This window comes from Scophthalmus maximus, chromosome 7, assembly GCF_022379125.1.
Source record: "Scophthalmus maximus strain ysfricsl-2021 chromosome 7, ASM2237912v1, whole genome shotgun sequence".
Classification (NCBI taxonomy): domain Eukaryota; kingdom Metazoa; phylum Chordata; class Actinopteri; order Pleuronectiformes; family Scophthalmidae; genus Scophthalmus; species Scophthalmus maximus.
In genome coordinates this window covers 4,796,985-4,814,546 of record NC_061521.1, presented here as the reverse complement: position 1 = coordinate 4,814,546, position 17,562 = coordinate 4,796,985, and the positions used below count along the sequence as shown (strand labels likewise).

General features: G+C 43.2%; 1 protein-coding gene across 5 annotated transcripts in view; it reads left to right on the top strand.

The window, feature by feature from the left end:
* Positions 1 to 1,502: 1,502 nt before the first annotated feature.
* Positions 1,503 to 17,562, top strand: part of ptprz1a (protein tyrosine phosphatase receptor type Z1a) — an 87,620-nt gene continuing 71,560 nt past the window's right edge. For all 5 annotated transcript variants that reach the window (XM_035641985.2, XM_035641984.2, XM_035641983.2 and 2 more), the window contains exon 1: positions 1,503 to 1,799. In XM_035641985.2, the coding sequence (XP_035497878.2) occupies positions 1,739 to 1,799 (61 nt within the window). In that variant the 5' untranslated portion in view covers positions 1,503 to 1,738. The remainder of the gene's footprint in view (positions 1,800 to 17,562) is intronic.

Here is a 17,562-nt window from a genome sequence, read left to right as displayed (position 1 = left end):
TGTGATTGGATCACACAACGCCTTACGTTATGAGTCATTGGTCGGACAGCACCCATCTTTGAACTGGGCCTTCATTTTAAACTCAAAAGGTAAATGGTAAATGGACTTTATTGTAATTACATAGAGTTGTTCTAGTCTTATCAACCACCCAAAGCACTTTACAGTATGTCAGTAAGTCCCATTCATACAGCGCTTCTATACTCAGTGCATTTTCTGTGACACATCATTTAAACACTGCGGAGACAGCCATCAGGAGCAATTTCAGGGTTAAGTCTCTTGCTCAAGGACACTTCAACACTGGGACTGCAGGAGCCGGGGATCGAACCTTTGACCAACCTTTATTGGATGACCCTCTCTCCCTCTAGCCACAGCCACCCTTCACTACACTCCTGTAAACTTTTGAGACTATAGCAGAGTTAGTGACGACATCAGTCCAGACAGAAAGACAGACAAACACCTACCAAAGCTCTGGTCCTGCTACAGTACACACACACACACACACACGCACACACACACACACACACACACACACACATACACACTATAGAGACATTCTTAAGATATAAACAATAAAAGCTATGTTGGCTAATAAAGATAGCAGCATATTCTCTAAACGCTGAATTAGACAAACATGTCTCTCAAATTTACAATCATTCTGAGGCTGGATTACCAAGCACACGCAGGGAGCCACTGCCCCATGCAGGCCTCAAAGGGTTAATTGGCTTGTGGTAATTAGATTAATTGATTAATATAAACCAATACTAATGGACATGGCTTTAAGATGGATCCTGCTTTTGTTCTGGACAAACTTGTTTCAAACTCTACTTTCAATATCTTTTAATTTTAAACACATTAGATTTAATCCAATACTAATAATAACTTAATTTTATATAGCGACTATAACCAAGTTTGTAGAATTTGACATTTTTTAAAATTTAGTGAAGGATTTTTTACATTCTTCTTCATTTTTTTTCTTCTTTTTAATCCTCTTTCTTTTCTGCTCTCCTTACAGCCCCCAGTCCCACACCCCTTATTTTCCTGTTTGTCTCTCTCCCTCCCTGTTTCCTGTTCCCCATTATATCACATTCATATTATTTTATTCTATATCTTCTCTTTTCGCATTTTCCCCTTCTCCCTTTCCTCCTTCCTTTCTGACAATTTCCCTTCTCTCCTTCTTCTTCCCTTGGTTCCTCCCTGCTCCCTTTCCATTCTCTCTTCCTCTCTGAATTCTTTGGCTTTTGTTTGCCCTGTATCTCACTTTGTCTTTTTAATCTTCCCCTTAACATCATAATTTTCCATTCATACATTAAACGGGAGTTCATTCTACTCCTCTGGCGATATTATGCTATATACAGTACAATAAAATACAATTTTAAAACGAGTGAAGAATCGGCAAAACTATTTAAAATAAAACAACAAACTATGAACTGTTTTTAGTCAGGGGTTGTAGTGTAAGCTGTGGCTGCGGGATATGGGCGGTGCACCGCTTCCAGGCGGCTCCTCTTCAGTCAGTCGGTCGGTGTGGAGGAGAGCGAGCGGAGAGGAGCGGCGCACCGGGACCTGGGATCTGTACTACACACACACACACACACACAGTATACAACCGACAGACCAACCGACCGACAGGCAGGAGAGGAGCGGAGCAGCATGGAGCTGTGAGGACCGAGCGGGACCCGCTCCCCTGAATAAACACTGTTGATTTGTTTCTCTACCGCGTCTGCGAGCGTTCCCCCCCAACATGGAGACGACCGCCTGCTGGCTTCTCTTAGCTACGCACCTCATCCTCATCTGCCACAGAGGTAAGACGTGCTGTCATTCGTCTTTTGGTTCCACCAGACACAGAAACTCTTACATGATCTCCCCTTATGTTCTGATTTTTTTTTTTTTTTTTTAAACTGTGCGGTTTCTAACTTGCTGTGCCACCTTTACGGTGATCGCGCCGGAGCCTCAGGTGAGTTGGGAAGTAAGCTCTGTCCGAAACAAACCGCAGAAGTCCGCGTGCAGTTTGTGTTTATGTTATTTTTGTTGGATTTGCAAATCTCCTCCTCGCTTTCATTGCCAGAGTTGAACATGCGGTGCGCAACGCGCTGTGCGTCTCTGGGAATATTCAAGGAAACGAAAGAAAGAAAACGCATATACGTATACGTGTGTTATTATACACACACATACACACACACACATGTTTGGTGTGTGGTTGGCAGGGTCTGTCTGTGGCTGTCTGTGGGACTGCAGATTAAAACTTTGGGAGTCGCAGGGCGTCACATATCAGCTCCAAACAGGAGCTGTCAAGCATGAAGAGAGAAGTTTGGACAATGTGGTCTGACTGGCTTATTAAGAGTGTCACAGGCCCCAGATCTGGCAACAACAACAGCAGTAATCCTATAATTAATCCAGTAAAAAAGATACTTTATTTAAAAAAAACTGTGTTAACTGATAGACATCTGACATCTTGGATATGAGAAAGGAGGCAAGATTAATGTGCCTGTAAACTCAAGACCAGAGGTCTGTGACCAGCAAGTAGACTTGTAGATGATCGAGTGTCAGAAGTTACAGTTTCAGTGGTCTTGCATGTTAAACCTGTCTGCAGTCAGATCCCATGGGAGATCAAATCAGCTTGTTTCAGGTTTAAGTGGAGTGTTTCTAGACTCTGGTGACTGTCCAAGCTGCCCGCTGGCAAAAAGGATGCAGGTTTCAAGAAAAAAAAACAACAGCACACAACACAGGCTCTGCAAAGCCAGAGAGGTTCAGGGTGAAGGTTTCACCTCCAGCAGAGGAGGTAATAGGCCTACTCAACATGTCCTGCAGTGAACCAGGAGCGTACATTGTTATACTGCAGCAGCCCCCCTTTAATTGAATTCAATCAATAATGTAATGTAGTGGCTCCAACCTCTAATTTGCTGCTTCTCATTTCAGGACAGGACTAACACTGACACTATAGAGAACCTGCTGCCTTAGCAGCTTCATACTGATACTGTACCTAAATGAGTCATTGGAATCGGTCTCACGAAAAGGTCAATTCAGTAGCTTCTCTGGAGCTGTCAGTCATATCACATGATCTCCATTAGCAGATGGCAGTGGCGCACTCAGGCTGTTTGAGGGGCAGGGCCGAAAAAATAAAAAGGGCACCTACTACACAACATGGGGCCCCACCAATGCGGAAAAAGCTATACATTTATGATTAAATAGAATTCTCACTTGGAAGGGCGTGTAAGAGGGCACTTCATGAGTTTTTCATCAGAAAGGCACCTGTAGGGGACCTTCAGTTTACCCCATTGTAATTGCACCGATATGGCACCACATCACATTTTCTCCGTCGGAGGGGAACTTCTCCATTAGAGCAGCATCGAATTGGGCACTTTATAACATTTTCTCACCTGTAGGAGAAACGTATACAGCACTGCATCCTATTTTCTCTACTGGAAAGGGCACCCTTTGGGGCACTGTCATGTAGGGGTTGTAAGGACACTACATAACGGCACCCTTTTGCATTGGAAAGGCACCCATATAGGGAATGTCAAGTTTAGACCATTGTAAGGGCACCACTAGAAGGACACTCATTAAGACACGTTATCAAATTTTCTTGCTCTAAAGGGCACATCGTCATAATTTATTGCATGAAAGGGCACCCTAGAGGGCACTGAATAATTTTTTTCCCATGTGAAGGACAGCCAGTAGGAAGCTTCCTCTTGTGTTTTGCAAATGGATGAGTTGATTACTTGCTACACTGGACTCGTGACTATACTGTTTCACATTGTGTCCTGTATGAGCTTGTCCTAACACTTAACTGATGGTTCATGATGCTTCACTGAGGGAAATGTCCAAACCCAGGAAGATGTTTTTTTATGTTCACTCATTACAACAAAAAATTTAAAAATGCTTGTCTTGTGCATAATTTTTGTGCACATTTACCCAAATTCAGCTGATATATTTGTCATCTTTGGAATCGTACGATCTTTCCTAGAAATTAAGATGCACTTGGTACTGCTGAGATTTTGATCACAAAATGATTGTTTGTAGTAATGGGCAGGAGCTCAGGGAGAGGAGATGAATCAGGATTTGTAATCGTAAGTCTGAACACTGGAAGGGTTTTCCACCTTTTCTCCTCTGGTTTGCCCTGCCAGCCGTACGGTTCAGTCGCAGCGTGCCAGAGAGGACACTGATCTGCTTGGCTGAACCTTTTCGAGGGGTGCAACATGAAACAAAGATTAGGGGGAGAAGCTGCTCAGAGCCAGTTTTAGTCGAAGAGATGTGAAACCTTTTTGTGGCTGCGCCAGCATGCCTGGATCTGCAGAAAGCTTCAGGGATCCCTCTCGCCCTACTCCTCCTTTTTGTTATTTGGGCAGTTTTTAAATTAAGCTTTTGATGAAATGTCACGGCACAAAGGAGGTGCCAGCTTGCTCAGGAGGCAGCGCAGAAATGGTTGGTGCTGGAAGAAAAAGACACATGAGGAGAAAACTCAGCACCATCTGTCCTAGTAAAAGATATTTGTGAATGGGCAGTGCCAGCCGTGCCCTGTGCTGTCTGAGCTCATGGAGTGTCCGGGCCTCTTGTTGTCAGGGTGTCTGTGGACAGATGGCCGTCTCAGTCAGACAGTCTGTCAGTCAAACACGCAGTGACATCCAAAAGCATCACACACGGCGAGATGCCAAAGTATGAACAAGACATTATTAAAAGATAGATGGAAATTCGCTCAATCTAACTGCAAATAAGGCTGAAATAAAATCACCCATCACCATAGACAGCCTTAAAAATAATGATTAAGTTGAATCAACACCGTACTAAAACAAGTCCAATATGGTCGAGGATTTACTGCACGACCATTGGATTTTATTTGACCAAATAAATTGACTTAAACTCAGTGTATGTAACAGAGTCAGCTCAATTCAGTGCAGGTAAATGTTTACTGCACCAAATCACAACATGCACTATATCTCAGGGCACTTTAATATCGTGGCGTTACAATATCGTAGAGAAAAACCCAACAGTTCCCACAGTTTACAAGCACTTAGCATTGGCAACCGTGCTTAAGATGCAATAACTGAGTTTCAGTATCTGAAGCAAAACAATTTTTCCAACACCTAATTATATGAATAAACTTGTGTTTTCTGCACTTTTAATGAACCAAAGTTGTTAAATGTTGTTTAAACACAAGCAGACATACAATCATTTAGTCTTAACTAAAACGAGCGAAAATGAATTGATATCAGTTACTTTGACCACAGAATAAGAATAGTTTTATATAAGTATTATAATTCTGAATAGATATTCAATGTCAAATTTCAGAGCTTGACAGTTATTGATACTCAGATTGTTTTCATCAAGTTCACCTTCATATTGTCAATTACATAGAGTGTATAACCTCAGTTGGATTGGGTTTGTTGTTTAAAGGAAAGACACAACCAAGCCTGTGGTCACCTCAGACGACCTCTTTTTTCTTCAGTTGTTTTCTGCCTTTCAGTTGTTCACATTCACGTCTTTATTTCTTCTTGTTTCCCACCATCCTCTCTCTGTCTCTTTCTTTTCGTCATGTTATCCCTCCATCTTCGTCCAAATCAGCTTCGGCTGGGCTGACGTCCCTTGTTGCCCCGCTGGTAGTCTGAAAAAAAGCTGATCTCCAGTCATGGCAGCGGGGGTATTTGATGACCAGATTAGTGGGTATTAGGCTCAACGGCATTCACTCAGGCATACACAGGGGCCACTGGTTTGAATCCACCAGAGTCGCTCCTCTTTTTTTCTCTCCCTTGGCCCTTGGTTGTATGGAGGCCGGGGTTACGTGGGGAAACAAACCAACTGGGTCCTCACCGGAGGTCAGCTGAGGAGGCCCGTCCATCCTTCACCACCTCCTCTGGGCCGGCTCGGTGAATTATGCTGTCAGAGGGGAGATTTGTTTTTTGTAACTGTATAGGAAAGGGGGCAACTACAGAAACAGGGGAAGTGCAAGGGGATAGAAGGGGGGTGTACGGGTGTGGAGGAGTGCAAAGCAACAGAGAAAAGAAAAGGGTGTGTGTGTATGTGTGTGGTGGTGGGGGGGGGGCACTTAAGCGTGACGCATGATGGTACTGCAATTTGTCCCAGTGGTGGCGGCGGTGAGGAGGAGACGACGCTGTCACAATGTGAAGCTGTAGCAGAATGGGTGGGAGCGCAGTGTGTTAGGAGGAGGAGGGGGGCGGTGGACACATACACACACACACACACACACACTCATGCATTCTTCCTCCGACACCTCGAGGTTGGAGGCCTCACAGAGCGATGGAGTGCAGGTTAAGCAGCACTCCTGCCTTCATTAGTCTTCGTTAACATCCCCAGCCTCGTTAACCCACCCCCCTCCATCTCTGTTCTTAGACCTCCATTTCCCATCACACACTGTAAAAAGAACGCCCATCCTAGCAGGTTTGTAAGACGGCAGATTCTTCCAAACTTTCTTTTGAAATATTTTGGAGTGTAAATGTTCTACATTTTTACATAGGCGAACTGCTGTTGCCATCTAGTCTTGTTATCAGTTGCGGGTTGAAATATATATATACCTGTCATGTAACATTTGCTTACTTTTTAGAGTTACTTTATTTTCTTATTTTTACTGTTAAGTGCAAGGACAAAAGTTAAAAGGTGGTTTTATTCCAATGTTTTTTTGCAGTGCTTTTCCTCAGGGCTTGATCCTATTTTCTCACTCTTAAGTCTTCTTTCACTTTTTCTTCTGCCCAGCTCCATTTTCCTTTTCCGTTCCTCTGCTCTTAATCTCTCATTTCTCTCCTCTTTTCACAACTTCTGTGAACTGCTGAACATCTTCCGTCACCCTGTTGTCCCACATTTCTCCCTTTTAGAGCCTCATGCCTTCATCCTTCAGCAGTCTTCCCCACAACTCCCCCTCCTGCTCCCCTTTAAACATTTGTTTCCTAATCCTCCTCCTCATTTATCTTTCCTCTCATTTCTGGAAGGGTAAGGAATGAGGGGTGTCCAGGATGGGTTCTTTTTTTCCATTTAGCCAACCATCTTGTCTCTGCTGGTGTCTGCCTGGAACTCTGCCACCACTCCTTCTCCTCCTCAGTGCCCACCATCTCTCTGGACACTGTAATGGATGAAGGGCAGATCCGGGTGGCCCACAGTGCCTGTGAAAGAGGGGGCTCACACCGGAGCCCATTGCAGTGGAGGACAAGTGGTGGCCCCATAGAGTAGCTGGTGGAGCGCCATTTGATTTGTCCTCCACTTTTCTCCTTGTTTTCTCAGCTCCTCAGCTGCCCACGGGTATGTGGTCTCTCTCTTGATCCTGGATGTTCGATGGTCCTCATCTCTCAACCAGCTGAATGTGAGAGTGACGCAGAAAAAGGCCAGCGATAAAAGGCCTGCATGGAGGTCGCAGGTCATTCAAAGCCCTCTTCAGTAAAAGGGGAGACTCACTCCTTTTCTTTCCCATTCACTGGCTGGTGGAGTGCATGTGAGCAGGTGAATGTGGAGGCACTTTAGGCAGATGTTGGCCTGCACAAAGGATTTGATGGGCCTCAACAAGGCTTTTCAACTATTTACAGAACATTTACATTTAAATTTCAGGCATAAGTCTGATCCTCTTATCCAGATCTCCCTCCATTGAGTGCAGCGGGAGAATGAGCTTAAATTCCTCAATCACCCACATTACAAGCTAACAGTGGCAGGGGGTCGAGCCATACAGCACTGTTTCATGACCCCAGAGACTCGAAAGAAAGAAAGAGAAGAAAGAAAGAGAAGCTGAGAATAGAAAACAGAAAAATAGAATAGAAAAAAAAAATCTGTGAAAAATGGATTTTACAAATAAATTCCATTCAGCATTAATTGATTTCCTGGCCTCCTTGGGCTTTAAGCTTTAACAAAAATACAAAAATATAAGTATCGCTGTTAAGGTTATATAGTGAACGTATTAGTAGTAATTTTAATTACTCAGTAGGTATTGATCATGATCATCCGATGATTGCATTCGTTTCCAATGTTCATTCTCCTTTTAGCGCTGGTTTGGTCTCCACCAACACCAGCGAGAAAAATATCTCTCCTCTTTTATCTGATAAATGTTCTCCTTTCTTCACCAACTGTAACATCGGTGACAGGTCTAGGACAGTGGCTTGTTTGATGGATGCAAGCTGCTGCTGGAAACATGGAACCTGGAAGGATGTACTGTAAAAAAAACAACAACTATGAGCTAAAAGAGGCTGAAAAGCTCCATAGAGCTGCAGAGAATTCTCTGTTACTAACGGAGACACTGGTACTTTACACTGAGTCATTAGTTAAAGGAAAAGATACCAACCTAAACAATAGCTGCCCCCAAAACAAAAACATGGCTACCTCATTTCATACATGTAATCACCACAACCAGCTCCCAGTTCCTGTAGTGCATTCACCAGACAAATCGACTGAAAATAGATGAATAGAAACTCAACTGCAACGAGCGTTTCTACTTCATTGGAATCACTACATTACAGATGGGGACTTTTCTCCGACTGTCAGGTTGACCTACAGCTTCAGACCCGCACAGCACTGAGCACTGAGCAGGTGTTTAGCCCAGAGGCACTCACCCCTCCTCAGGTCCTGGTCCTGGTCAGACTGGTTCTGTACCAGAAGGACAGCTTGAGTTGGGACAACTGAGCTGAGGCTTGTCTGCAGGCAGAGGTGTGTGAGAGTCGTGAAGGGGTAATCCTGTTAGTCTGTGAAGTAGCAAACAATTACAGCAATTACCATTATTGAGTGACTGTGAGGTTGGAGGTGTCTCAGGAGAGCAGCTGCACCAGGGGAGTGATTAGCACACCCGACTTCACTTCAGTAGTCACTCCCCTACTTAAAAAGGCTGAGAAGAAGCTGCCACCAGAACAGAAGCTGTCATGAGAAGACAGGCCAAGTATGTATGTATGTATGTATGTATGTATGGCATAGATGCTTGCCACAATGGCAGCAAACATGGGGCCCAATACTATCAGAATATTAACAGATCCACAGCATTTTCAGCCAGTAGCCGCGCTGGCTCAATCGGTGAGGGAGTTTGCGGCGATGCAGTGGGAGCAGGTGGCAGTTGGCAGCTGCAGGTGCTCTGTGCCACCTCCAGCCTCACAGACTGTTTTATTCTCATTGTTACTGAAATTGTTTTGGGTAAAATGAAGTACTGAACTATCTTCACCTGGTCACGCTATGGATTGCAACTCGTGTCAAAAAGCTCAGGTTGCCCACATACAGAGACAATAGTGAGCCTACATTTCTGATAGAATGACGGATGAAGGATCTCGACGCTAATTGGTTATCACGTCAACGCATCGCGTGAATATTTCACTAGAGTTCAAATATTTCAACAAAACTGTCGTCAACCGCTTTCGTCGCTCGAGTTGAAATATTTGAACTCGCGAAATATTTTGAACACACAAAATATTAAAGTCAGTGACATCAAATTCACGTGTAAGTATTGTTCCTTCAATGTCTTGTTCAGTGTAACCCCCAAATACCAACATTTTGGATTAAATAGCAGTCTTGTTGTAAGGGCAGAAAAACATTTGCTGTAGGTGCTGTATGAAAAGAGGTCATTAAAATCTGAAAGGTTGATTCTCTGGGAAACAATATTGTGAAATTTTTTTTTGTAATGTTGGTGGCATTAAAGGGCAACTCCTTTATTAGTGACGGGTGGGGAATTGGAAAGTAGTTAGCTAACCAGACCTCTCAAATAGCTGTTGATTTCTTTTCTGATGATTGGCTCATCAATTAATCAGCTAATCGTTTCAGCATTAAGCAAGGACTGTACAGTGAGCTTCACAGGAACATGAACATGAACATGCTGGGCAGTGTGTTTTGTTTGTTTCTCTGTGATGCTTTCTGGATGAACAGAACCTATGACTATTAACTGAAGCAGCCACAGAGCATTAATACATGTTGTCAGTCCACTGGTCGGTAGCTGTTTGTTTGGCCCAGAATTTATATTTAAATTTAAATGATCCCACTTTGACTGTACAGCCACTGTATTTCCCTCTGTGAAAGCAGCACACGTCTCTTCGTGTTACTGCCTGGTTGACTGGTATAGTTGCCCAGGGTGGGTACTGGGGATGTTTGAGGTGGGATGGGAGGCAGCTTGTGGTGGTGGTGGTGGTTGGGAACAGCAGGAGGTCGGCACTAACCAGCTCTCATCAAACTGCTCGTCTGGGCCACCAGATGCTGTTTTATTGGAGATATTTGTACAATAACAGCTCACCTCAATAGTAACACACAATTTTAATGTATTTTTATATGATGCCTTAAAAACATAACATGAAAAACAAATATGCCTTTTACATATTTGTGAAATCAGAACATTTAGTGTTTGTCAAATAATCAAGAATGGAGATTAATCGAGTTTTAAAAAGACAAAAATTGATTCCACTGATGAGCATTTAAACAGAATAATCTTATAAAGACAGAAAATGGACTAAATGTGTTTAATGTGTTTTTTGGTCGGGTGATGATGATGAGGAAATGTCGACCATTATCATCAGCTACATTATTATTTTTCAACAGGGGAAAAGAAGTCAAAGTGTGTCAAGGTTGTGGAAGGACAAAGTGTAAAATCCATAATTTCCTACATGCCCCCACCCCCAGACCCCTGCTGCTAGTTTCAATTAGGTCATCCCTCAAAATAGTCAAGCATCCCTAAGGCACCAACACAAAATGTCTGCCTGTTAATGAGCTAGTGATTGTGCTGATGATGTTCACGGAGTTGCACTAAATCCACATGGTGCAGGTGAAAAATGAAATAAGGACAGGTATCTCTTTATTTCAGCATCAAATTCACATGAACATATTTCATTGTTTTTAATATTATTCTGCATTCAATCAATGACAAAATCCTGGATTTTGGGTTCTCTTTTAAGATGCTGTTGCGTTAGCCAGGTGGTCTGAGTGACAACATGGACAGTAGAGTCTACGAATCAGGACGCTGTTGCAGAATGAGGACTTAGTTGTGGAACATGCCGGTGCGTTCCTTCTCTGCTACTGATGAATCAAGGCCTGAGCAAGGCCTGCTGGGAAGGCGAGAGCGGTGATGCTCAGCTGTCCAGTGAAGCCTGTAAGAAATATGTGAGGTGAAAGGCTCCATTCAGCAAAAGTCTCTTTCTCATTTCCACTGGTGCATTTCTGTGGTCTTTTGAAGGTTTCGCACAAGTTGTGACTAAAGCCTAGTCCAGTTCTGTGAGTCTGTGAGAACACTGATGGTTTAAATATCATAATTTTTAATGCAACCACCCGTAAAGCACATTTTCAAATTTCTATTTGTTTTCCAATAAATCATCCATCATCAAATATAATATCCATATGTTATAGCCCTAACTTTCAAGTTTGAGCTTGGACTGCCAGTATCTGTGGACTTGTTCAGTGTTTACTGCCTGCTTTCCCCAGTTGGCAGCTGGTAAATACTACATGACTTGAATGCAGCATTATAAGCCCCCCATTCATTCATTCATTCATTCTTTTACCTACATGTTCTTACACACATCATTAATAACATAATTCCAATCATTTGAGCTGAAGAGTAAGTGCAACTGTAATAAGCTTATTATCATATATGAGTAAGGATAACACACACACACTTCCTCTCTCATTGTCTTTCTGGTGGGATACGCCGTTGGCACCGTGCTTCGTCCATTCAGCTCCAGTGTTTAATGAAGTTGTTTGTCTGTTTAAGTAGCTTTTCTCTGGGCCTCTGACAAACTGTTCCTTCACTGTGTATAAGATCAGATTAGAACCGAGCCTGCTCGAACCAAAACCTGAGGAAATCTTTGTATAGCCATCCTTGTGATGGCTATACCTGAAAGCCATCCCAAGGATTGAACCAATAAAAAAGGCTCTCCAGGAGGTGAATAGAGATCTTCCTTTTAGTTTTTGTAAGCATGTTTGGAATGCAACACACAGGGTAGTATTAAAAAAAAAGCACATGAGGTCTCAGGAACAGATAAAAATGGTGTTTACTCTAGATAAGCTGTTAACTTAAAGGATAAGTCTGGGCCACAGAGCTTAAATTTTTCCAATAACTTTCAAAACACATCTGTTGTGGTGGGTTACGTGTTCCTATATTACCGGGAAAACACACACACACACACACACACACACACACACACACACACACACACTCTCTGTGTGGTTTATTTTTACTCACTTACTTTATTTCACACATACTCCCCAACACTAGAACACCATATGTAGATTAATCCACCGCAAAAGAAGTCCTCGATAAACTTTCTATATACATACATTACATTCATTTAGCTGACACTTTAATCCAGAGTTACTAACAATAAGTGCATTCAACCATGAAGATATTACCCAAAAAGTGCAAGAATCTAGAGAGTTCAGCTTCAAGTGCTCCATTCTAGATTTTATTTTATTTTTTATTTTTTCAAGGAGTAAGGTTCAGTCTGAGCTGGTGATTTTTCAATCTGCGATGGAAACATTGAACGGTTTCTGCTGTCCTGATGTCACTGGGGAGCTCTTTCCACAAATGAGGAACCAGGAGAGAAAACTGACAGGAGTTAGTTGCGAGGTGGTAGCCCACCCCTCGCAGAGAGGGAGTAGAAAGATGAGGAACATTGGGCTTGGAGCAGAGAGCCACAGACCAAGCTGGGATGCCAGAAAGTACTGAGAGAACGACTAACCCATTGCTGGTGTTTTGTGGAACTTGTTGATAAGACGCCAAATATATAGAATATAGATATAAATTCGAAGAAAATGGAATTTTTTGTGTTTGGTGTAATCATGACGTGAAATAGAAACTGCTGTAGTTTTTATGCTCGCCATGACCTTTGACTTCCCTGTAAAGGAGGCAGGAAACAGTTTCTCTACTGTCACTGAAGAGGCTTTTTCCCTTTCACACACTTGATCCTCGATTTGATAATCTGCTGTCTGTCTCAAAACGTTGTTAGAGTTCAGAGAGGTTTGTTGGCTGATGAAATGCTGCACAAACAGAACAGAGTTGGTTGGATGTTGTGAGGCCTGTCGTGCTCAACACTCTGCTGCTGTCCAAGACAGTGTGAATGTGTGTGTTTCATTCAACAGAAAGGTAGAGCAGTTGGTGTATCTGTTTATAGTGCAGCCAGACAAACTACTCTGACTGATTTCTTTAATGAATAAGTTGGTAATCCTATCCCTTTCTAATTGTGCCTGGAGCAACTATGAGCTGATTTAATGCCTGATAGATTCATAACTGATGCGCTGAATGCCGAAAATGACCATTGTCATGCCTCTTCGATGCATTTCTGATGAACAGTCACTGTTGGGGATAACTGTGACGAATACATTGTGGTTCCTGTATTTTACCAGTTGAAGCGGCAGGACATGTTGTGTTAGCCCTGTGCTACAGCTAGAGGAGGGTAAACAGTAAACACAACAAGGCAGACATCAGTGAGATCAAATGACAAACCAGAACAATGGATTACCTGCTGCCAAGTTATATAGAGACAATTGTCTTAATATAACATTGCACAATTGTACGTTATCATGGAGGCATTATCTGTGCAACACTGAGTCCAAGACAAGTTTTCCTGCAGGAACAATAAAGTACATCGTATCGTATTGTAATAAGATAATGTAATTATATAGAATGGCTTAGAGTGAGTCACAATATCAAAATTTTGTAGTCGGTAACATCGGAATTCCATGAATCTCAATACTTAATTCAATACCATCACACACAATATTCATTGAAATCATTATGACATGCAGACTATAATGTGATGACAGTGGCGTTGCACATCCAGCTTAAGTAATGAGCTGTCACTAAGCCTAACGTAATACTTTGTGAATGTTCTATATGGAGCATTGCTACAACAAATGCCAACTGTTGCAATTTGCAAAACGATGACAATAACGTTCCAGGATATGAATGTTTTGACAACATTGTTTCCAGTATAGCTGGTATCAATTAAGAATCTATCTATCTATCTATCTTGTCAACAATGCATTAACTGAAACTCACTCACAGTTCTGTGTTACCTATTGTAGACGTCTATCTTTGAGCTGCTTTCAGAAGTTTGAGGTGTTTCCACCATCTACATAATTTTTTTGTTCTTATCTTGTCTGTGATCCGCCCTGGCAAACGTAATGACACTTTACAGTTTTTGTTTTCTTTTTAAAGTGGCAGTGGACCTGATGCTGCTGCCTCACTTGCTGCTGTCATTCCACATGTTGTTATTGTTACCTCATATTCCTTCCTGGTTCTCTGATTGATGCTAACATGAGCCACATTTAGTGCTCCCACATGTTTTTCTTCAATTTGCTGCTGTGCCGAGACATAATAAATCGTTACTTATGTAGCAGTAGAAGCAAGCTGAGGCTGGTGTAGTGAACAGCAGAGGTTTTAGATAAATAAAGCCTCTCCAAAAACGTTGTGATGGGGCCAAGCTTTTCTCAGTTTCCCTTTAAATCTTCCTCTTCCTGTCAGCAAGTCCCTGTGAGTGGGAGCGCTTTGTTTAAGAATCATGGTCGCTCTAGGAGTGTTTGGAGCCGCTGGCTGTGGAGTTGATGACCGGGCAGACGAAGAGAGAGAGAGATTTGATTTTTTAAAAACAACTTGTATTAAAATTTACTAGAAAACATCACGGCCCTCTACAAATGCAGAAAAAATAAATAAATGAATGTATTGAATAAATCAAGTCATAATAAACACAGTGAAAGATGAGCTCTTCCTCCTTCAATGAACACATAGCCGTGGTGAAACACCACTGGTTAAAAACTCCTGTATGTCCTTCATCAGAGAGTGGAATCTGAAATCCACTCTCACTCTGGCTCTTACCAGAGACACATTCATTTTTGTTAGCTCTTGTCCCGAGACATTTCCTATCTTGTTTTTTCTGCTTTTATAAATCAACAGTTTGGCCTGACCAACAATAAAATTCAACAATTGCCACTTATTTGCATCTTGTTTGCTGTACCCAGCACCAAAAATAAAAGCAGTTTCCGTAAAAACCTCCCCACAGTCGAAAAACCCCGTCTTTAAAATGTTAAAAAGAGGTTTTAGTCTGTGACAGTCCAGATAACAGTGAATGATGGTTTCCGTGTGCGACAGAATGGACATGTGGAGGACATGATGGGATTTATCTTGGACAGAAAGAGATTCACTGCAAGAGGCCCTTGGAGGATCCTCCACTGCAGGTCTCCAGACCTCTTGTTCAGTGGAGGCTTGTACAAGAGGCTCCACACCGGCTTGCTGTCTTGTGGCAGTCTTTCCTTCCACACCATGTCCTTTCCTCTCACTCGCTTCTTCCTGTGCATGGCCAGAACACAGTTTCTGTACAAACCTTTTCCAGTTTGTCCAGAAAAGGGTCTCCCGAATCGGGTGTTTCAGTCCCATTGAAATAGCCGCGCAGCATCCCCTTTTTTCTTCACTGTCCAGTCTTCTGTTCCACTCTTTCAGAATGGTCCTGGTGTGGCGGGCCAACCTCACTCCAGCTCTCGTTAGTCTCTCGGTGAGTCCGGGTCTGCTGCCATCATGGAGATCCAGCCGGGCCCCCCACACCAGAGGCTCCTCCAGGAGCCAGAACAGAGATGCTGCAGGTTCCATTCTGGACCATTTAAAAAGTTTCCATGCTTTAAAATCCTCAATAAAAATTAGGCAGTGTACACAAAGGGATAAAACCACAGTCCACTAAAAACAATGAAGCATCGAGACTCAGACCTGCTACCCCCCTTAAAATGGTGCTGGCTGCTGGGCTCCATACAACATCATCATTCCCAAACAAAAATCTCTCTATGAACTGTAAACTAAAACCAGCTGTCCGGCCCCTAAGTCCACCAAACCCTGCCCTCCCTCCTCTTTTGGCAGCTATAAAACACATTGAGGAGACCAGTGTAGATCGTCCCAAAAAATCTTTAGGATGATTGGCTGGATACTTTTCAAAAGACCAGCAGGGGGCTCCATACATTTCAGTTTGTGCCAGAGGCTGGATGCTACCAAATTGTTGATGATAAGCACCCTGCCTCTGTAGGACATGTGGGGAATCAGCCACCTCCATTTGCTTAACTTCCCTTCCACTTTTCCAACTACTCTTTCCCAGTTCATGGCTGTGGTTCTTTGATCCCCCAGGTAAACCCCCAGGTACTTTAACCCCCCTCTCTTCCAACTCAACCCGACCGGAAGCTGAGGAAGACCTCCAGCCCATCTCCCCACAGGCAAGGCCTCACTCTTGGCCCAGTTCACTTTGGCCTCTGAGATCCTCTGAAAATCCTCAACAATGTGTCCTAAACTATTGACATCTTGTTGACCCTGTGTTAAAACTATGATGTCGTCTGCATACGCCGATACAGTAAAGGGAGTGTTAAAACCAGGTAAAAACAGGCCATTGATAGATAAGCGGACATTGTGCAAAATGGGTTCGATAGACAAAGCATATAACATACCCGACATCGAGCAGCCTTGCCTTATCCCCCTGGTCACCTTGAAAGGTTTACATAAACCACCATTAATTTTCAGCACACTGTCAATGTTTTCATACATTACCTTCATCTTGGCCATGAAAACAGGGCTGAGGCCGAACCTTTCCAGCACTTTCCACAGGTAACGGTGCTCAACCCGGTCAAAAGCCTTTTCCTGATCCAATGAAACTAGACCAGTATCTAAACCCAATGAACCAGAGAGGGTCAAAAGATCCCAAATTAATGACACATTGTCAACAATGGACCTGCCGGGGACACAGTAGGTCTGTGTCCTGTGGCTGACCTGGTCCATCACCTGTTTCAGCCTCAAGGACAGGACCTTGGACAGCAGTTTGTAGTCCGAACACAGCAAAGAGACCGGCCTCCAGTTCTTTATGTCCATTAGGTCACCTTTTTTAGGGAGGAGAGTTAACACTGCCCTCCTGCAACTCTGCGGAAGTGAGCAGTCCCCAAAACTTTCTGCGAACACATGCATAATGTCTGTTTTCATTTCCTCCCAGAAAGTCTTGTAGAACTCTGGGGGAGACCATCGATGCCAGGGGCTTTTCCTCATGGCATGCTCTGCAATGCTCTGAATACCTCCTCTTCAGTCAGGGGCCCCTCCAGCCCCTGGTTGTCGTGCCCAGAAACTGTGGGCAGGTCCCTACTGAAAACCTCGTCGTCTTCAGTGTACTCTGTACTGTACAGGTCGGAGTAGAACTCCATGGCTCTCTACCTTATCTGCGACGCCGTGGTTAGCTGCCGTCCTCCCCCGAACGCAGAGCGTGGATCATTCTGCTCTGTCCATTCTTCTTCTCCAGGCTGAAGAAACTGTTGACAAAGCTGCTTGATGACAGCTTTACCACGGTCCCACCACTCCCTCAGTGACCTAAACTCTCCCTTTCCATCTCTAAACCCCTTCCAAAAAAAATCCTAAATCCTAAAACCAAAGCAGAGTTAAAATGCCAATACGCAGACCTGCTCTTTATATTAGCAATATAAACATCACAATAAACTCATGAATGATCAGAAAACCCAACAGGTAATATAGTGCACCCCATAAAAACATTAAGATGGCGCGTGAAACAAAAAAACCTGTCTAATCTAGCCATTGTGAAAATGTTTTCCCTGCTATGAACCCATGTGTACTGCTTCTGCGTCACATCCCGTTCTCTCCACACATCTATT